The following is a 22,972-nucleotide window of genomic DNA, read 5'->3' on the forward strand; positions in this document are numbered from 1 at the left end:
GGAAATTATTAATTTTTTTATAGAATATAAATCGAACAGTGAGTTAAGTTGTAAATTCGTTACACAATAAAAGTTATCAAATACCCTATATTCTATCACAACAGCTAGTTGAGTGAATAAATTCGAATCACGTTTCAGTAGAGAACGTTCAGAGAGAAAGATAGAGCTGTGTCGACGGTTTGACCAATCAGGGAGCAGTATCTCCCAGTTGCCCCACCTCTGAAACTTTCTCGCCTTCTCATTGGTCGGTTGATTTCGCTGTCATCGTAGCTGACTGGACGATTTGGAGGACTCTCAATAGAATGAGAACCGGAGTACCCAGATGTAAGACCAATATGTTGAAATGGGGAATACTTCCTGGCGGGAACGCTCTATGTGAGTGTGGAGTGAGACAGGATCCGGAGCATTTAATGGTCTGCGGGATACTTCAAGTGACATGCACTCCTCATGATTTGATAACAGCCAATGACAAAGCCGTAAAGGTGGCTACACACTGGAAATCCAGTATATAGACTGGTTTATAAATTTTCTACTCACTTTATTGATATTGTTAATGCTTTGTTAAATTTATGTTATGGTTTAAATAATAAGTGGTCTGACCTGGACACGGAAACGAACGTAGCTGACTCCTCTTCCTCAGCCAATGGGAATCTTTTAATACGTCATGTTCATAACGAAATCTTTCATTTTGTTGACTATAGTGAGGTACATGTCATGAAGTCAACACCTGATCTACAACGGTTTGTTATCCTGTCTGTAATTGGATGAAGCAGATTGCTCTGACGTTTATAAATAAAAATAGAAATATATCTAAAAAAGGAAATAGAAATCAAGTCTTGACTTGATAATGGCATCAATATCGGGGACCGAGCTTCGCTCTGGAGTACAAAAGCATAAAAAATGTATTACGAAAGAAGAAATTATAATAACATTCATACATAAATGTTCTATCTAATCACAGTAAATTGAGATTAATTTCCAAAGGGAAGGCAAAATTTCCCTCACAAAGGCCCAGTTGCACAAAAGCCGGTTAGATTTTAATCCCGATTAACGTCACGTGAACCAAATTAGAGAAGACCATCAAAAAGATGGATCTACTGGAATTAATCCGGATTGAAAATACCCGGCTTTTTTGCAACCGGCAGTAAGTACCTGATTGAATGATTACAAAAGTTCAACAGCTGAGTCATAATTTGACACAGTCCCACACACATGAACTCGCTCACTCACTTTCATCACCAACAGACGACGAAATAATTATTATCAGCTGTTTTTCCAAGGATGATTAGTAATTATCCTTTTAATGCCCTTCAGCGAGTTTTCCAAAGGATGAGACCTAGTTCAATCGAATCTTTATATTATAAACCCACTATGTTCTGAATTTCGTGAGAATCGTTAGAGTCGTTTTCGAGATCCGGTGAAATACAAACATATAAACGGATAGCGTTTGGACATCCAAGCATCTAAACATAAAAACAGAAGTTGCTCGTTTAATAGTGTAGGATATAGCCAAAATATGTTGTGAATAGACAATTTCGAAAGGGGACTTAGATTCATATTTCTATTTATATTCAAGTGTAGCCCTAACGGGAAAAAAGCACTGGCGTTTTCTTATGTTGCACTGTTGCCAAATATTTGGTAGGCTATGAAGAAATATAATGAACAACCATAATAATTAATCTGAGTTTGGACATTTATCATTGGATGATTAAAATATTCTTTCTTGTACAAGGATAATAAAAATGACCATGGTGAGAGGAACATGGTTTACTCGTTTACTGCATCATTTAGGGTGGTTTCCGAACTACGAACCGTTGTGGAGAAATCAAGTAAACACCCCTTTTACCGAGAGTATGTCTAATGAAAACTCTGTATATGATCAGTGTGAAACAACACCATTATAGTGAGGTCCACGGTATAATGGCAGTGGAGAAAGATAGGAGAACAACGTTGCCGATCCTTTGTCTTGTCAATGCCTTCTATAGACGGTAGCTGATACAGGTTTATTGATGTAATATTAACTGTTCATTCTCGTTTAAAATGATCAATTATATTCTATTAAGCAAGAAATTATATTTTTCAATATTTTCATAATTAAGATGAAATATTTTGTTAATTAATTATCAATTCTACATTTTTGAAAGGCGATCTGGCAACAGATCAAAGTGAGAAAGAGATAGCGCTATCCGCTTTGTTGAATGATAGACAAGGATAGTAATACCATTGCTAATCAAACACTGCCATTATATCGTGCACCTCACTATAGTTACCCGTTTTGTCTCAGAAATTTCAATGCTATGTAGTGAGTTGATAATGTGGTAAGAAGACAGAATTCTTGTGTTCATTAAAACCGGACACCTGCTCGGTAATCAAATTGACGCCATACACCTTTCAGCTTTCATGTATTATTACCAACAGCTGAATCAAATTCCAAAAGTTAGAGGTGACTGTGAAGTAGAAGAAAAAGCAGAAGGAGTAGGAGAAGAAGAAGAAGAAGAAGAAGAAGAAGAAGAAGAAGAAGAAGAAAAAGAAAAAGAGGAAGGAGAGGAAGAAGAAGAGGAAGAAGAAGGAGAGGAAGAGGAAGAAGAAGAAGAAGGAGTAGAAGAAGAAGGAGGAGAAGGAGAAGTAGGAGTATGATAAGGAGAAGGAGAAGGAGGAGAAGGAGGAGAAGTAGGAGAATGAGAAGGAGAAGGAGGAGAAGAAGAAGAAGAAGAAGAAGAAGAGAAGAAGAAGAAGAAGAAGAAGAAGAAGAGAAGACGAAGAAGAAGTAGAGGGAAAGGATGATGAAGAAGAAGGATGGATAAAACATGTTTTGTGGTTTGTTTAAAAGTTGTGAAATTAGCAGATGTCATCAACTCAACCCACAAATTATCATTGTAACTATATCTATATCGTGGCTGAAAACAGGTAGTCTACATCATATTGTTAGTGTGAGTGTACAGTTATTTCATACATACTACTGTATCCCTGTATCAACGTGACATCTATAGTCCCATCATCAGGTTTTGGTCGCTCGAAACACAGTAATTTGAAGGCAAAAATATGGGTCTTCTATTAGAACGGGTGTAGAGTGGAGTTCACATTTGTCAAGTTTTCTTGATCAAAATCAATGTATTTTACAAGCTTGAAGTCAAGTTACAAGAACAGAAACTCGAATCTACTGATATACCAATGTAGACTCTTCTTCAAGTTTTTACTTTCCTTGCCCTATTACCATAGGTAAGGAAAGTATTGCTTTCCGAAAACAATTAAGGTACCCCAATTTCTAAATTTCTATACGTTTCAATGTCCCCTGAGTCCAAAAATGTGGTTTTTGAGTATTGGTCTGTATGTGTGTGTATGTGCGTCTGGGTACACGATATCTCATCTCCCATTTTAACGAAATGACTTGAAATTTGGAACTTAAGGTCCTTACAATATAAGGATCTGACACGAACAATTTCGATCTAATACAATTCAAGATGGCGGATAAAATGGCAAAAATGTTGTCAAAAACAGGGTTTTTCGCGATTTAACGAAAAGGGCTCCAACGATTCTGATCAAATTTATACCTAAAATAGTCATTGATAAGCTCTATCAACTGCCACAAGTCCTATATCTGTAAAATTGTCCGGAGCTCAGCCCCATCTATGCAAAGTTTGATTTAAGATTCCATATTATCAGACTTCAGATACAATTGGAACAAAAAATTTCAAGTGGAAAAGATTGAGCATGCGTTAACACTCTGACTCGGAAAGCCAATTTTCTGACTCCAGAGTTTAAAGCTAGTTAAAGTCTAGAACTTAGCTAAATCCCGAGCTCGGAAACCGGCCCTAAGCTTGAAAATCTCTACAATTAATGCTCAGTAACATTTTCACCTAAAATTGTAAATAAGCTCGAAATTCGAGAAAATGTGATTATTCAGTTGCAAACTGTTGGCAACTGTTGGTTCTATTAAATCATTCACTATGAAGAGATAGCAGACTTCGAGTGTCTCTAGCGTTATTGTCCTGTCACCAGCTGGCTTTGAATAGTAGACTTGAGATGCGCGTGAACACTAGCGTCAGGTGATAAATTTTCATAACGGCAAGGAAAGTTGTGTGAGTGCCCCACACCAGATTTTTTCGATTCAAGTAGATGTTGAACATGTTTTACTTTTGAATACAACCTTGAATGTTGAAGGTACAATCCAACCTACAGATCAGGAATTGGGAACTCATCCCTTATTTTTTTCCATGATATAATTATCTCCGTTTGTTGATAATAATCGGACATGTTAAGTTCGGCCATAGAGAAACGATAGCGTAAGTAGATATCCCATGGTATAGGGCGTTTATGTCGCAACTTTTACTGTTATCCCAAGCCGATAGTTCACGTAGTTCTTTCCTATGCAGCTGTGTGACGCTGGTAATCTTTCAAATTGTGCCGTTCATACACTATCACCCCAACAGAACATTGAAAATTGACAATAATCGACAGTAATCGGCTTGAGATAACAGTTAAAGTTGCGATATAAATTCCCTATACCATGGGATATCTACTTAAGCTATTGCTTCTCTATGGTTCGGCTTACTGTGCCAACTTGATGTTTTACTCGTTAATCCGTATTTACGGATTCCGGAGATCCCGGGTTCAAACCCACTCAGAGCCAAAAGTTTTTGAACAGGTCACTCCCGTGTTATCGGATGGGCACGTTAAGCTGTCGGTCCCGACTGAGACAGTTGTAATGCCCATTGACGGCTTAAATGATATATCCAGGCGAGGTGGAACTCCCCACCAATAAAAGCTATACGAATATTATTATTAATATTATTAATCCGTATTCTTTATTTCAATAAAGAATATCACTTATCTTACATGGTATTTTTATCAAAATGATAATAATTAATATGTTAGTTTGAAGGCTTAGTGTCACCATGGAGAATATATAGCATTATACGATATCCCAGTGTATAAGGTGTTTATGTTCCAAATTACATTGTCAACTCAAGCCGATAGTCCTAGCAGTTATTTTTCCTGAAGTTATGTGATGATAATTTCTCATACTGTGCCGTTCCTAAACCCTCACCCGATCAAAACAGTAATAATAGATAGTAGTCAGCGTGTGTCAACAAAATATCGGCTTCAAAATTGGAACATAAACGACCTATGCCATGGGATATCTTCTTATGCTGTCTTTTCTCTATGGTGTGACGACTTGAAGCGCATTCAACAACAGATCTTGAGAACACATTACTTGTACTGAGTTGTTATAATTTGCATAATCCCCGCGTTATTGCTAGCTGTAAAATGCACTGCACACTCGTATAAGGCACCTTTCACACAGGCTTCAGTTATTTGTTCCGTCTGTCTGCTAAGCTAACTAACTACATACACACGTCTAGAACATGTGACATTTAGTATGTTATATCTGTACATGATCAGACAAAGCAGATTATCGTTTGTATCCCTGGTCATTAATGTTAACAGTTAATTACGTAGCGAATTACTGGGGATGACATGCTTCCAGCATCAATCAGTTTGTGTTCTTCATCTTTCGAACATAACAGGGGAGAAAAACAGTTCTTACTTCACTGCTAGAAAAGGAGAGCTCTATCACAGATGATACAATTTTTTTATACTAGTAGTTCTGTGAACAGTAGACCTCACGCAGGTTTCTCATCCACAAGTACCTGATTGAAACTATAGACCTAAAGGAAACACAGTAATAGACTGGCTTCTCCACACATCTGTGTTATCACTTGTCAGCTGATTTATGATGAATAATTCTATAGTCTGATTTTTACTCTAATATTGGCGTATGAAGGAGGCTCCTTTTTCTGAGCCTCTGATGTCACCTGTTCTAGTTGATTAATTTGAATCACAATTCACAGTTGAACCATAATTGACCGAGCGAAGTGAGGTCTAAGATTCAAGTCAACGGTTTGGCATTTCTCTTAATGTTTAAATGTTTAAATGACACACTGGTATAAATGATTGACTCTGATTTCTTCCACACGAAGTATCATTGATTGACTGCTGCTATCTTCTGTAGTACATTATCTGAAAAATGAGAAAATTTTTAGATTTTGTGAATTCAATCCTGAAATTATTTCTATACTAGATACTGAAATTGTGATTTTTTTAACCACTACTTCATATACCTTTTCCTTTGAACTAGTCCTCAATCTTACATTCATCTGAATACATCTAGGGCCGGTTTCCGAGCTCGGAATCTATAAGTTCTGGACTTACAGAGTCCAGGACTGAAATAAGCTCTCGGGTCTAAATTGACTTTCTGAGTCACGATTTTATCTTCCAAACTCCGGAGTCTATCAAGTTCTCGGCTTATTTGAGTCCAGGACTTTAACGCAGTAAATATGAGGGAAATTCACAATATTTTACTGTTGTATTGTTGGCATTATAGCAAAACGGAAACAGCTAATTACAGCAGGACAATTCAAATGAGCATGCTCTGCAAACTATTTTGTAAAAATACGTGTCGATTTCTTTGTAGGCCTATTCAAAGCAAAATCTTTGTAAGGTGAATGAATAAACATTTCATTTCACGTTATGTTATTATTGATCATTGATCCTAACCAGTGATTTTGGAATTAAAATTTCATTAGGCTATTGAGTTTGAAAACGTATTTGTTTTGAATAAAAACTGGAGAAATAATTTGTTATTATTAATATGATGAATATGACATTGATTAATAACATTCATATTGAAATATAAATCCCAAGGCAATCCTTGTATTATTTCGCTTGAACATTTTTAGGTTATTTCAGAGTCGTATAATGAGGTTAGTTTTTTACACATAATTCTGATACAATTATATTCCAAAATGAACTTGCAAACTATAAATTATGAATTTAGATGGACTAATCCAAATAATTTAGGTATTCCATGACATCTATTTGGCTTTTTATCTACTCCAAAACAATAACTGAATTGTGTTTGCTCAGTTAAGTCTAGAACTTGAATTTAAACCCTACCCCAGTCGAGAGTTTAAAATCACGCTGTTATAAGTCCCGGACTTAACGATTTTTGATGAATCCTTGACTCGAAATCAAATCAAATCAAATCAAATTGGTTTTTATTATCATGATTTCAGGGTACAAATATTCATATTATACAACAACGTTACATCTTCTGCAACCAAACAATCATAAATAAAACTTACAGTTGAACTAAAAAATTATTCATTATAACTAAATCTAGTTGTTATTATATCGTAGCTCCAGAAAATACAACATTATATTTTAAAAAACATCATGAAAACTCTCCACAAAGGCAAAGCCTGTGTGTGGAAGAGGGTCTTGGCGATGATTGGCTAACGTCGGACAGTCCCCATACTTGCATTTATCACATTCTTGGGTAAACCAGGTATTAATATCAGAGAAAATTTGAAGTTTAAAGGATTTTAAGTATAAAAGTTGTAAACATTTAGAGTTAAATTTGGACTATCGTTACACGACATTTGCTTTATTTATACAATGAATGAATTATCACTTCTATATTTGTCCTCCCAATCTCCTTTAACCAGTCATTAACATTTTTTTTATAAATATTTTTGGATTTACCTTCGGTATTACGTAGATTTTCAGGCAGATTTCTATACAGAGTGTGTGCTATATAATAAGTATTAGTAGTGGAATGAGTTTTGACTAGCCTTGGAACTTGGATTCCTATTGCTTCTGACGAACGAGTTCGATAGCTGTGCTCAATTTTCTTAAACATATCTTTATGATTTTTGTACATGTATAATAATATATATCTTACATAAATTTGCCTTATACTTAAAACATTGAATTCTTCAAAAATTTCATCAGTAGGAGTGCGTATACGTTTTCTTAATGCTGTTTTGACTCGGAAAGAGGCGAGAATTTAATTCAAGTCCTGGACTTATAAGCCCTTCACTCAGAAAGCGAAATTATAAACTCCAGGGTCTAACAGGATCTCTAAACTCAAGAGTCTATTTAAGTCCTCAACTACGTTAACGCTCTGACTCGGAAAACCAATTTTCTGAGTTTAAAGCCAGTTAAAGTCTAGAACTTAGCTAAATCCCGAGCTCGGAAACCGGCACCTAGTGATAATGGATTGTATAATTTTCGTAACACTCATTAAAACTATTTCCAACATCCGATCCAAAACTATAGTGAGGTCCACGAGAATGTAGTGAGAAACTATATAACTATAGTGAAAAACATAGTGAAAAAAGCAGAAAAACAGCGTTGCCGATTCTCTGCCGTGCCACTGCTTTCCTTGAAGGATTTCTGATACCGGTTTATCCTTGATGAAATTTTAACTGTTTATTCTTGTTTTGAATAATCAATTCTATTTGATTCAAGAAAATATAAGTTGCACAAATAACTATTTGAAGTAGGGAAGCCAACATAACGAATCAAGTAAACTATTCATTATACAACTTTCCGAATAAATATGTTTCAAGATAATCTTTCTTCCTGAACGTTTTTGGAAAAAATTGAGAATAATGTCTGCTGATAGCGTGGAATGTATATTAGGAGAGTTCACGCCTTCTGGTTGGCCGAAGCCAGTCAGCCAATGGGAACTCAGTAGGCGTGTCTATTTGTGATTTAACTTCTTCCATCCATGTTTGTTGTTGATAGCGATCTCCTCCCATTACTAAACATGGAAATGTAGTAGGTTTCAGATTATCAATGTGAATTTAGGTAATTTGAGTTTTAGACATTCAGTTTTGATTTGAATCTCTCTGAAATATATCGTCATAGAGAAACAATAGCGTAAGTAGATGTCCCATGGTATAGGGCGTTTATGTCGCAACTTTTACTGTTATCTCAAGCCGATTACTGTCGATGTTTACTGTTTTGACCGGGTAAGAGTGTATGAACAGCACAATATGAGAGACTACCAGCGTCATAAAGCTCCACAGGAAAGAATTAAGTGGACTATCGGCTTGAGATAACAGTAGGAGTTGCGACATGAACGCCCTATACCATGGGACATCTACTTATGCTATTGTTTCTCTATGATATCGTTCAATTCTATTTTCTATAGTATTTTTGTAGCAATTTTGTTGTTCAAGAATAATTCTCAGGCCCGGTTGCACAACAGCCGGTTAAATTTTAACCGTGATTAATTTCACGAGAACCAATCAGAGAGATCGTTTTTGAAAAGACGGCTTCTCTGATTGGTTTTCGTGGAATGAATCACGGTTAAAATCTAACCGGCTGTTGTGCAATCGGCTTTCAGTCTTCATACATTCTTCTTTTCAGGGCAACTGGTTATTAAAACATAAGAAAATTACACTTGTCACACGGATCTCGAAAAATTTCACACATGTCCTCAATCTTTTAGCTGAAGTGATGAAGATGTGGAAGATGTTGCAATGTTACACTGAAATATGTTTTGAATCGATCATCAAACTACGTTTGACAATCGTGTGGACTTGGTTCAACCTATGCTATGTTCCAGTCTGAGTTTGGCTCTAATTCTTTCCTCGTTGATAAACGCATGTCAAAACAGCAGTTTAGCAGCACGGTAGTCTTCTTCATTGAATACATCACAGGGTCTTGAAAATAGAGAAACAATAGCATAAGTTAGTACGCTATTGTTTCTCTATGGTCGTACTTATAGCGTACTTATGCTTTTGTTTCTCTATGTTCTTGAAGCTCTATATCAATCTGTCAGTATTTTTCAATGGGGAGTAATGATGTTATTCATAAGGAAGACTGACAGTTTGAGGTTAATCTGACTATATTGAGGTCCACGTTATAATGGCAGTGAAGAAAGATAGGATAAAAGGTTGCCGATTCTCCGATTCTCGGGTAGCTGATACCGGTATATCTGATGTTTTATTGACCGAGCGAAGTGAGGTCTAAGATTCAAGTCGACGGTTTGGCATTTCTCTTAATGTTTAAATGTTTATATGTTGCGCATTTACGGCGAAACGCGGTAATAGATTTCCATGAAATTTGACAGGTATGTTCCTTTTCAAATTGCGCGTCGACGTATATACAAGGTTTTTGGAAATTTTGCATTTCAAGGATAATATAAAAGGAAAAAGGAGCCTCCTTCATACGCCAATATTAGAGTAAAAATCAGACTATAGAATTATTATTCATCATAAATCAGCTGACAAGTGATTACACAGATGTGTGGAGAAGCCAGTCTATTACTGTGTTTCCTTTAGGTCTATAGTTTCAATCAGGTACTTGTGGATGAGAATACTGCGTGAGGTCTACTGTTCACAGAACTACTAGTTATGGAGAAATACCGCAACATCTCTCACCATACAAGATATTGATTTTTGGCAATACAGTAGTTGAGATGATATGAGAAAATTATCCTCTCCTAGTTTATGATGCCCTCTTCCGAGTATCCAATCTAATTTCTGCTATTATCCAACCGCGCTAAGACTAGTTTTGTGTGTTAAAAATATTACCTGCATAGAATATTAAGAGATAAATCTTCACTAATCGCTCAATTTTATAATCAGCTTTCAGCTCCTCTGGATTAAACAGCGTTTAATTTCGGCAATTTTCTACAATTTCAGATCAGATTCCTGGAGAAAATATAATTATTTTGTGACCAGATTTGGTAGGAAGTAATTGTACAACCTGCAATTAGATTCGAACGATCTGTAGTGAATTCATTTTAAAATGACAGCATCCTTCATTTATTCACAACAATGCTCCCCCTTTAAACAATGCTGAAAGTTTGAAGTTGATCTCACTATACACGTGATTACTAAAATCAGGGGCCGCTCTGATTTAAACGATTTCATCCTGTTTTTCGATTCACTTTGTAGTGGTTTATCAATTATTTTTATGTTTCCTTCCAGTTAAACAGCAGCATTTTTGTCGGGTTTAATCATAACAATTATTATCTTGTTGCAGTACATGGTGTATAATGATTTCTTATTAAAAGTAAATTAGTGTGAACAACTGGTAATATCTGTCAGCTAATTTCGAACATTTTCTCTGATTTTTTCATGTTTCGTCTTCGTGGTGTGACTTTGTCGGGTTGTGCTGTGTTGCCACGTTGAACATGTGAAATAACGTGTTGGAAATTGAAAACAACTTTAGTGTCCTTTCACGGTAAGTCATAATTTTGTAAAACAAATATTTCAATCAATTGCTTATTGTCATGTATTGAATAATATTTTAATGACCAAGAATGTGTTTGTCACAAACAGGACACTGCTTTGACAAAGGTAATTCAAGGTGGGGTTTGGTTTGTGCGTAAATGCCGTCGTCGACTAAAACAGGGAGAGGATTTCAGATCGGCTAGATTTCATTTTGTTTGAATAACCTAAAAGGTCCTGTTCAATTATGTTTTTAAGTGTGAGGTTAGATTTGAACTCTTTATTGATATTATTCGAAATGTTTTGACAATCTAAGGGCTGTTCGCACAGTTAAAGCTTAAACGAAATAAAATCAGCTGGTGGCTTAAACTCAAAATGAAACACATTATCACAAACGAGACTTGATACGGTTTTAATCCAGTTCAAAATTTAGTTTAAACTGTGACTGTGCAAACTGCACTTAGATAATGAGCAGAAATAACGAAACGAAGATCAGCTGTTTTAGCATATTTGGAATTCGACAAAAATGCCTGTCATCGCCGACGTCGGAAGTTTACGCACAAACCAAAATCCACCTCCAGGTGCGTACAGACTTATGCGTCACGAACACGCGCATTTCACTTTTCATCAGCTGATGAAAAGCTTTAGTGAGGTCCACGTTATAATGGCAGTGTTTGATTAGCAGTGGTATTGCTATCCTTGTCTATCATTCAACAAAGCGGATAGCACTATCTCTTTCTCGCTTTGCTATGTTGCCAGATCGTATATTAACAATGTAGAATGAATAATTAATCAACAAAATATCTCATCTTGATTATGAAAATTCATTATTAAATTACTGAAAAATATGATTTCTTGCTTAATAAAATATAATTGATTATTTTAAACGAGAAAGAACAATTAATATTTCATCAATAAACCTGTATCAGCTACCGTTTATGGAAGGCATTGCCAAGACAGAGGTTCGGCAACGTTCTTCTCTCATCTTTCTCCACTGTCATTATAACGTGGACCTCACTATAGTCTACTGCTATGCTAATTATATATGTGTCTTACTGTTTCTCTACGAATAATTCATAAGCATTGTATCAGCTGATAAAAAGTGAAATCCGCGTATTCATGGCGCATAAGTCTGTACGCACCTACATATTCTCTTCCATTGTTCCATCTTGAATCAGCTTCAGTAATTGATAATAACAATTAGTTAATCTTCATGCCCTCCTTACTTTGGATATCACCTGGGATATCGGAGGGACAACCCCAAAGGACTCTCAACCCTTTATAGTCTCCACGTCTAATCCCTCCAATAATGGGCGCATAATGTTGATCCCTTTAGGTCTACTGAAGGGAGGGATGCCTTTCTTGGCTATTATGTGAGGGATGCTAAGGGCTCAGAGCCGATTGGGTAATTGGATAAACAAGTGGATAACTCGAGATCCATTAAGGGTAGTTTTGGAAAAATAACATCTGTTATTTTTGGAATTATTGACCGAGCGAAGTGAGGTCTAAGATTCAAGTCGATGATTTGGCATTTCTCTTAATGTTTAAATGTTTTAATGTTTAAGGCGGGATGCACACCGGAGAAACGCATTTCGTGAAGCCCTCTTTCATGAAACTTGTTTCATGCAATCCGTTTCACTCGCGCATGCATACAAAAGAAACGTTCCCTGCTTAATCTTATCAGTCGATTGCGAGCAACTTTCGTTTCACGTTTCCTCAAACTTTTTCCACGAAACGCGTTTTTCCAGTGTGCATCCCGCCTAAAGGTTTATATGTTTATATGTTGCGCATTTACGGAGAAACGCGGTAATAGATTTTCATGAAATTTGACAGGTTTGCTCCTTTTTTAATTGCGCGTCGACGTATATACAAGGTTTTTGGAAATTTTGCATTTCAAGGATAATATAAAAGAAAAAAGGAGTCTCCTTCATACGCCAATATTAGAGTAAAAATCAGACAGACTATAGAATTATTCATCATAAATCAGCTGACAAGTGATTACACAGATGTGTGGAGAAGCCTGATTGCTGTATTCCCATAAGGGAAACTATAGTTTCAATCAGGTTCTTGTGGATGAGAATACTGCGTGAGGTCTACTGTTCACAGAACTACCAGTTCAGATGCTGGTGATAAGATTCTAATAATGATTTTGTTAAGTGAACAACTACAAAACTCATTCTATTTCGGACTATATTTAACCTTATCTAAATTTGGGAGAGGAATAGCACAAGGCTACCTTATTTTTTCTCCATCATTTTTGATGATTTACTCATTGTATCAATCAATAAAAAATCAAAGAAGATGCTATAGTGGGGTCCACGTTATAATAGCAGTGGAGAAAGATATAGGAGAGCGTTGTCGATTCTCTGCATTGCTATTGCCTTCTATAGAGGATATCTGATACCGGTATATTAGATGTAATATTAACTGTCCTTTCTCGTTTAAAATAATAAATTATATTTTATTGAGCAAGAAATTCTTTTTTTCAATGATCTAATAATAAATTCATATATTATCTATTATTATAATTCTCATGGCATACACTGACCTCCTGTTCAAATTAAAATTAAAATTGATTTAATTCTATTCTATGTTGTAATAGTATTTATTGAAATATGACAAAATTAGGAGCACGTTGGTGCTCAGCACCAGGTTGTACGCAAAATTCAAAAAAGGATTCAAAGATGACCTTTTTTCGTTTTCCGAAGCAGAAAGAGCGGTGACCTTTTTTCATGTTTATTATAATTATTATTCTGAAAACCTTTTGATTATTTTTTTGAAATTTCCATTCTATATTCTTGACCAACCAACAACAAAATGGAAATTGATAGTGTAGCCTACGGTAAATTATTCAAGATGACAAACTGAGACTTTTCACAAGAATCCAAAGCAATAATAATAACTATTTTCAAAAATACTTAAAATAGAATCTAGAAAAATCTTTAAATAGAGAAAATTGAAATGAATCTAGTTGGCCTATCTTTCTGATCATGTTGTTAATACTCAATTATAAACATTCATCAATAGATTATGCTAATGTGTTGCACTTCAGACTTGCTTATCACACTGCAATTTGCTAATAACAGTAACATTATTGATATGGATTTTAAATTAATATGTGTCTTAGCCTTATAACTTGTTTGCTTTCAAAATATGAAGTAGGTATAAAACAAAACGTTAATATTCTTGCGAACTCTTGATTAGCAACTTATTGGATTAAATTTTCAACAGAATATTACTTATTTATGTCTTATGTCTCCTGTTTTAATATATATATTATATGATTACATGCAAAAATAATTGTGCTTTGGTGTGTCAAGCCAAGTCAAACGCACTTTCTGTTTATTTTAGAAAAATATCAGCTTCAATCCCATCCCCATATATAATACACAGTATCATTAGAATGGTTAAACATAAGCGTAGCGAGTTTTTGGTCACAATGCGATTTTAACAGTATGGTAGGTATATTATAATATAGCTACTGTACCATATAGGCCTACCTTAGGCCCAGAGCGCACATGGTGTGACACAGTTATACAAATACCATTGCAAATCAGTTGCACACGCAACTGTTTTGCAATAGGCCTATTGACAATGTGTGGAAAAAACGATACCTACCTACAACTGTTTTTGACAAGTTTGCAAAAATATAGTTGAAAAACAGTGTGTGTGCATGGCCTTACCGTACCAATAACGCTTTAAATTTTGAATACATAACTTATATAGCCAAAAAAGGCTTTCAATATGCGCAAGCCAACTTATATTCCTATATGCACCAATCTTATCATTTTTATTTGTCAATAAATATTGTCTAACTTATCACACGTTATACCTACTTACGACATGTTCATCCTGTTTGAGAAAAACCGTAACCAACTTAGTCATATTACCGTATCTGTAGCCCACAATATAAGATCATGAAGTACTTTTTATTAAACATATTTTTTAAAAATGAAAAAGATCAACCAGTTTCAACCTTTGGCCATTTTCAAGTTCATATGAATAAATAAACAAAACAATATTGAATGTTCTATGTTTATACAGTACTATATGCATATATCTTCTATAGGCTATGATTTATTTTTTGGGTTGTATAATTTTATCAAAAATATCTATTAAACGCTCAGCAAAAGAATAGCCTAAATATAAACAAATCATAAATATGTTGATATAAATTCTAATATGAAGATAAATTAAACTTTGGAAACAAAAGCAGTAAACAAAAATATGTGAAAGAAGAATTTCATATCTAAACAACAGCAAAATTGAACAGGAATAAATTAATAATAGTATAATTCACTATATTCACCGGCACTATGGCCCGGTTGCACAAAAGCCAGTTAAATTTTAAGCGTGAATTATTTCAAGATAACCAATCAGAGAAGGCCTTTTTGATAAGACGGCTTCTCTGATTGTTTCTCGTGGAATTAATCACGATTAAAATTTAACCCGCTTTTGTGGAACCGGCACTATATATTACTTTCCTTGCCCTATTACCTTAGGTGAGGAAAGTATTGCTTTCCGAAAAAAATTAAGGTACCCTAATTTGTAAATTTCTATACGTTTCGAGGTCCCCTGAGTCCAGAAAAGTGTTTTTTGGGTATTGGTCTGTATGTGTGTGTGTGTGTGTGTGTGTGTGTGTGTGTGTGTGTGTGTGTGTGTGTGTGTGTGTGTGTGTGTGTGGTGTGTGTGTGTGTGTGTGTGTGGTGTGTGTGTGTGTGTGTGTGTGTGTGTGTGTGGTGTGTGTGTGTGTGTGTGTGGTGTGTGTGTGTGTGTGGTGTGTGTGTGTGTGTGTGTGTATGAGTGTATGTGCGTCTGTGTACACGATATCTCATCTCCCAATCAACGGAATGACTTGAAATTTGGAACTTAAGGTCCTTCCCCTATAAGGATCCGACACGAACAATATCGATCAAATGCAATTCAAGATGGCGGCTAAAATGGCGAAAATGTTGTCAAAAACAGGGTTTTTCGCGATTTTCTCGAAAATGGCTCCAACGATTTTGATTAAATTCATACTTTAAATAGTCATTGTTAAGCTCTATCAACTGCCACAAGTCACATATCTGTAAAAATTTCAGGAGCTCCGCCTCATCTAGGTAAATTTTGATTTTAGATTTCCAATTATCAGGCTTCAGATACAATTCAAACAAAAAATTCCAAATGGAAAAGATTGAGCATGAAAATCTCTACAATCGATGTTCAGTGTCATTTTCACCTAAAATTTAAAATAAGCTCGAAATTCGAGAAAATGTTATTATTTCAATTGCAAACTGTTGGCAACTGTTGATTCTATTAAATCACTAGCCATCAGGCTCGCTTCGCTCGCCATATCCGTCTAGCCAGGGGGCTCCGCCTCCTGGACCCCCGACTGGATCGTCCAAGGATGAGATCAGCAGGCTCGCTTCGCTCGCCTGCATTTTTCATTTGTAGGACGATCCAGTCGGAGGTCCAGACCAAACGTCTGGCTAAACGGATATGGCGAGCGAAGCGAGCCTGACGGCTAGTAATATAATGTTCCCAGGAATAGCTCTGATTGAAGTAGCAGTGCCCAATCAATTTTTCCGCGATAAATGCATTTCAATCTTCAATTTGGCGCCATCCTAACTTAGTCAACTCAACTTATTGCCAACCTGACAAAATTATTAATTTAGTTACCAGTTAACAACTGTTCCAAAGAGGTATTCTCTCTAGATTATAGTTCTATATTAACATATGGTATGGACATTTTTCAATTATAATTAAAAGAATAAGAAGAATATACATGCTAAAAGACGAACTTTAAACCCTTAAAAACCACCCTTAGAGTTAAAATATTGACAAAAGATTTCTTAGTGCGCCTCTAAAGGGCCAACTGAACATACCTACCAAATTTGAACGTTTTTGGTCCGGTAGATTTTTAATTCTGCGATTGAGTGAGTGAGTGAGTCAGTCAGTCAGTGAGTGCCATTTCGCTTTTATATTATATTCTGCGAGTGAGTGAGTGAGTGAGTCAGTCAGTCAGTGAGTGAGTGCCATTTCGCTTTTATCTATATAAAATATAGACTCACTCACTGACTGACTGACTGACTCACTCACTCACTCGCAGAACTAAAAATCTATCGGACCAAAAACGTTCAAATTTGGTAGGTATGTTCAGTTGGCCCTTTAGAGGCGCACTAAGAAATCTTTTGTCAATATTTTAACTCTAAGGGTGGTTTTTAAGGGTTTAAAGTTCGTCTTTTAGCATGTATATTCTTCTTCTCCCAATCTCTTAATTATAATTGAAATGTCTATATCATATGTTAATATAGAACAACAATCTAGATAGAGTACCTCTTCGAAACAGTTTTTAACTGACAACTAAATTAATAATTTTGTCAGGTTGGCATTAAGTTGAGTTGACTTTGTTAGGTTGGCACCAAGTTGAAGATTGAAATGCATTTATCGCGGAAAAATTGATTGGGCACTACTACTTCAATCAGAGCTATTCCTGGGAATATTATATTACTAGCCGTCAGGCTCGCTTCACTCGCCATATTCGTTTAGCCAGACGTTTAGTCTAGACCCCCGACTGGATTGTCCTAACATATGATAAAAATGCTCAAATGAAAAATGCAGGCGAGCGAAGCGAGCCTGCTGATCTCATTCTTGGACGATCCAGTAGGGGGTCCAGGGGGCGGAGCCCCCTGGCTAGACGGATATGGCGAGCGATATGATAAGCGAGCCTGACGGCTAGTATTATATAGATTCACTATGAAGAGATAGCAGACTTCGTGTATCTCCAGCGTTATAGTCCTGTCACCAGCTGACTAGATCTTTGAATAGTAGACTTGAGATGCGCGGGAACACTAGCGTCAGGTGATAAATTTTCATAACGGCAAGGAAAGTTGTGTGAGTGCGCCACACCAGATTTTTTTTTAAATATTGAACAACCTTCTAAACTAGCAGATTCATAGTGAATTCTTTAATTAACAATTTAAAATGTGGAATTTTATTTTTCCTATCTTTAGATTCTAGTCAGTTACCGTACTAATTTAATGTACTATTTATATAGTTTATAGGCTTATAATTATCTAATTATACTATTCAATCAGCTATTTTCTAATTTTCTATCTTTAATAATATTGTTAAGCTGCTTTTACACCAAAGTTATAAACAAAATGTTAATAACATAATCCTAATAAGATTCTATTAGATTGAACATAACTTATCATACAGCACATGATGTGCATATGTGTTTGTCAAGCTCCATTTAACCCTTTCACTACCTGTGTCCATCTCAATGCCCACAACTTCTAATAGAATCTATAAAAATAAAGTTATTAACATTTTGTTGATAACTTTGGTGTAAACGCAGCTTTAGAAGAATATTTATGTTGAACTAACAAAGTTAGTCTCATCATTTTAGTCTTTTGAACGAGAAATAAATTTACTTTTTGATTTTATATATCTATCAATAGTTTACTCATTTATACACGAAAATGACGCCATTTCACTTTATAAACATTGATGAGACAATCGATTACAACACTTTCTATAAGTAGGCCTACTATATTTTCTGAATAAAGTCGAGTTAGAATCACAAGCAATTTTTTCCATAAAAGACTGATTTTAGGCTTAAACATTTGTTTTGAATTTTCAGAGCAAGAATATGGGTTGCTAATAGTGGACGAGAAGATTTAGAAGGGAAAGATGCGAACTATTTGTACGAAAACTGTAAATTATGCAGTCTTCACTTTCAAAAAAATATGTTTGCTAATTTTATGAAAAATAGATTGAAGGAAGATGCGGTTCCAACGTTGTTCAATCTTCCCAAATCAGTTTTGACAGATGAGGTAATGACGGTAGGCCCATATCATATTATACTGATTTTGACATTGACAGAGTTGTTTTACTGAAAAGTCTTTTGAATAACATAATATAAATAGGCTATAGCTTTATAATGTTGATTAATTGAGTTAGGAAGATGATACTGTGATTTTTATGTTGAATCAATAATAATAATAATAATAATAATAATATATAATAATAATAATAATAATCCTTTCCTTTTTCCTTCGTCCTGGTTTATTATAGAAAATATAACAAACGTAAATGAAAAATACACTTATAAAAAGAAATCTTACAAACAAAACAAATGAAGAATAATAAAAAAAAGCAAGAATGACAAAAGATAAGAAGATTCCCTTTCAGTAGAACATTTCAAATATTATAAACCAGACGAATTATAAATTATCCAAAACCTTCTAAAGAAGGTTTGACTGAAGGAGTCAAGTTTTACATTATATTAAAAAAAACCATAGAAATAGTACATTGATACAATCAATCAGTGATCCCAAAATAATAATTTTCAATTTAAATCATATCAAAAGAGAAATAGTTGTCAATCTTGGGTAGAAAAAAAAATTAATTGATACATTGATAATAATAATACCCTTAATAGTTTTACTCCATTAAAAAGTAATATGTTAAAAATAATTGAATAAAATATCATTATTCCGGTTTCAGTTGTTGAATCATTATTTATTATTAACTAGCAGTTAACCCATGCTCGTTAGGGTCTAATTAAAAACTTGACAAACTAAAAAATTGCCCAATTGAAATCTTAAATAATTCAAAATAGACCTATAACCGTCCTTGGTAAATTAAAGCTGCGTTTACACCAATTAACAAAATGTTAATAACTTAATTTTTATAGATTCTATTAGATTAAACGGAACTTGACAACACATATGTTCATCATGTGTATGATAAGTTATGTTTAATCTAATAGAATCTATAAGGATTAAGTTATTAACATTTTGATAATAACTTTGGTGTAAACGCAGCTTAAGAATCTTTATGCAGAATATCAAGTTAATCAGTTGAGTAGATCACATGTGATTATGCGTTATTTGTTAACTTCCTATTCCGTGTACGTGCATAAGCACTACCTCCGTAAACAAAGTCGTAGCAATACCTACTATTACTTATTATTAAGTAATAGTAGGTAGGTATTGGTCGTAGTGCATTCGTGTGACGTCAGCACAGGGCTCCTACACCAATAGAAACACTGACTAATATAGATCAGCTGAAATCAACGAATTTTTATTGGTGTAGGAGCCCTACCTGTGCTGACTTCACACGAATGCACTAAGGCATGTTTATGGGGGTAGTGGCATAAGCCGATATTCTCCTTTATTATATATTACAGATAAATTTGTGGATGTGTCAGATTTGAGACATTTTATTATTCAATAAAGAGGATATGTATCAAAAAATTTGATATTTACTACTACACGAAAAAATCTTATTTATTTCAGTCCAGCTCAACATATCCACATTTCTGGGAATGAATTTACTTTGTTTCTAATTCTCAATGAGTTTTTAAATAATTTGCTAATATACCAATTAAACGCCTTGAATTCTGCAATCAATTTTTTAATCGATGTTCTTTAGTTTATATACCATAAGACACGGCCAAATTTCAAATGTTCTACATGAAATGAAAGATAAGGTAAAGAAATATTTTCAACATTCAATATTGTTATACACACATAAAAAATATTGTGGCGTTATTAGGCTTGCCGTGCTACCAATTTTTCCTTAAATCGGCTGGATAGCATTCCACCTATTAACCTAAGGAAATTTATCGGCTCCAACGTAATAGATTCTTGATAAATTATGAATGGATCTATCGCCTATGAATGAGAAATCCAATTTTCAGAGCAAATGAACTTATAATCTTCAGATGAATTTTGGCAAAATATTATACAAATACACAAAGAACTATATCTTATAAGCCTAAGCATCTAGAGTTATTACGAGCTAAAGTACTTATCCAATTTGTAGTTGAAAAACAGTGGCTATTGGCTTGTATACACAAATAGCAATATACGGACAAAATAGAACACTATAAACTGTTTAAAACTCAATTTAAAACATTAATAAATTCACTTAAATGGAAAATGATTCAGAGCAAAATTTTACAACATACACAGCCAGCCATTTTTCTAGAGAGAAAGAAGCCACAGGAAAAGCTACAAGTCAGGAAGAGAGCAAAAGCTTCTAGACACCTCAACGTTACAGACACGTCACCAAAAAATTATAAATTACAAGTTTAGAATTCACATTTTATATTTGTTCTCAATAAAACTTTATTTTGAAACTGTTATTTTGAATTTTTTATATATCATCTCTATTTAAATAAACCATTTATCTATTAATTCTGTTAACCCAGCCTCGGTGACACCATGGAACAATGCAACAATCATTTACAATATAAAATTCTCAGTCGAAAAGTTTGTCCGTATTTCGATGACTCTGATATTTACTATAAAGTTTCATAGATCTCGAATTGAAGATTCGATTCCAATGTGAGAAAAAATGTAATATTACAAATACCCCCCTTTTGACATAAAAAAATTTTACTGTTTGAAAATTTAAAGAAAAAAATTACATTGACCCTAATGAAAATTTTGAATTGTAAATTCGAGAACAGTAACAATTTTTTTTTATAAAAACATTACATGTCAACTATAATTGGAAATTATTATAAAAATTTGCATAGATGGGGCGGAGCTTCTGAAATTTTTACAGATATGGGACTTGTGGCAGTTGATATAGCTTATCAATGACTATTTTAGGTATAAATTTGATCAAAATCGTTGGAGCCATTTTCGAGAAAATCTCGAAAAACCCTGTTTTTGACAACATTTTCGCCATTTTAGCCGCCATCTTGAATTGCATTTGATCGAAATTGTTCGTGTCGGATTCTTATAGTGTAAGGACCTTAAGTTCTAAATTTCAAGTCATTACGTTAATTTATTGGGAGATGAGATATCGTGTACACAGACGCACATACACTCATACACACACACACACACACACATACAGACCAATACCCAAAAACCACTTTTTTGAACTGAGGGGACCTTGAAACGTATAGAAATTTAGATATTGGGGTACCTCAATTTTTTCGGAAAGCAATACTTTCCTTACCTATGGTAATAGGGCAAGGAAAGTAAAAAAATGGTGAGACGGGTGATTGTGGCACCATCTCTGAGTGAAATTGGTTAATTTTCAAGCTTTAAAATGCATATGTTATTATAAATATTGCAGATGTGTCAATCATATGACAATTTTAAAATGAGGTTTTATTTATGTTTTAGAAAACAACAAACGAATACTCGTCACGTGTACAATTACAATGGTTTAGTGAGGGCTTGAATTGGTGCTTGAGATGTTGATTTCCATTCAACATTTTTCAGTTAGAATAAAATGTATGACAGAATGTAAAAAATCTTGAAAAAAAATTTTTTTATTAGAAGTCAGGTTATGTTGACATTAAAATGTAAACAAACATGAAGCAGACGTACTGTTTGAACTTTCTTTACTGCTTGAAATTTACTAATTTCACTCATAGATGGAGCCACCATCACCCGCCTCTCCAATTTGCGTTTACTATAGTATAAGATTAGAATGTTTCGCATTCTTACAAAGAGTTTTAAAAGGTATCTCTTTGGAAATTTCTCACACGGATGAGCAAAAGGAACTTCCTCTAGGAGATGTAGTACTTTTATCCCTACATTTTTATGAAGAGCAAGGCTTGAAATATTTGAAATGAATTTTTTCTCCATTTCATCTACAAATTTAATGAATTCAGTGTCTCCAATCTTCAGTTTTCCATACAATCCACTCTTGCTTTCGTATGCTTTGAAGTGTGTGTATATGGATCTTAAATTGAATGTATCTGCTCCCCCTGTGGAATACTGGTTACAGATGTCACACTCGTGTATAAGAAGACATTTCTTCAGCAAGTATCCACACACATATAGCAGCGCGTTTTCTCGCGGCAAATCTGTTGACCTGTAATCGGTGAAGTTTGGTTCAGTTTTCTCCAAACACAATGATTTATCTGTAACATTGTCAGTTTCTTTTGAAAAAATGTGTTCATTTTCGGACATTTTTGTCAAAAGGGC

At 34.5% G+C, this 22,972-nt stretch overlaps 1 protein-coding gene across 1 annotated transcript in view; it reads left to right on the forward strand.

The window, feature by feature from the left end:
- The window catches only part of LOC111049840 (ankyrin repeat domain-containing protein SOWAHC), a 422,867-nt gene that overhangs the window by 257,635 nt on the left and 142,260 nt on the right, over positions 1-22,972 (forward strand). Inside the window, 1 exon segment of the mRNA XM_039430071.1 lies at positions 11,032-11,043. Within this exon segment, the coding sequence (XP_039286005.1) occupies positions 11,032-11,043 (12 nt within the window).

This window comes from Nilaparvata lugens, chromosome 6 (genome assembly GCF_014356525.2).
Source record: "Nilaparvata lugens isolate BPH chromosome 6, ASM1435652v1, whole genome shotgun sequence".
NCBI lineage: Eukaryota > Metazoa > Arthropoda > Insecta > Hemiptera > Delphacidae > Nilaparvata > Nilaparvata lugens.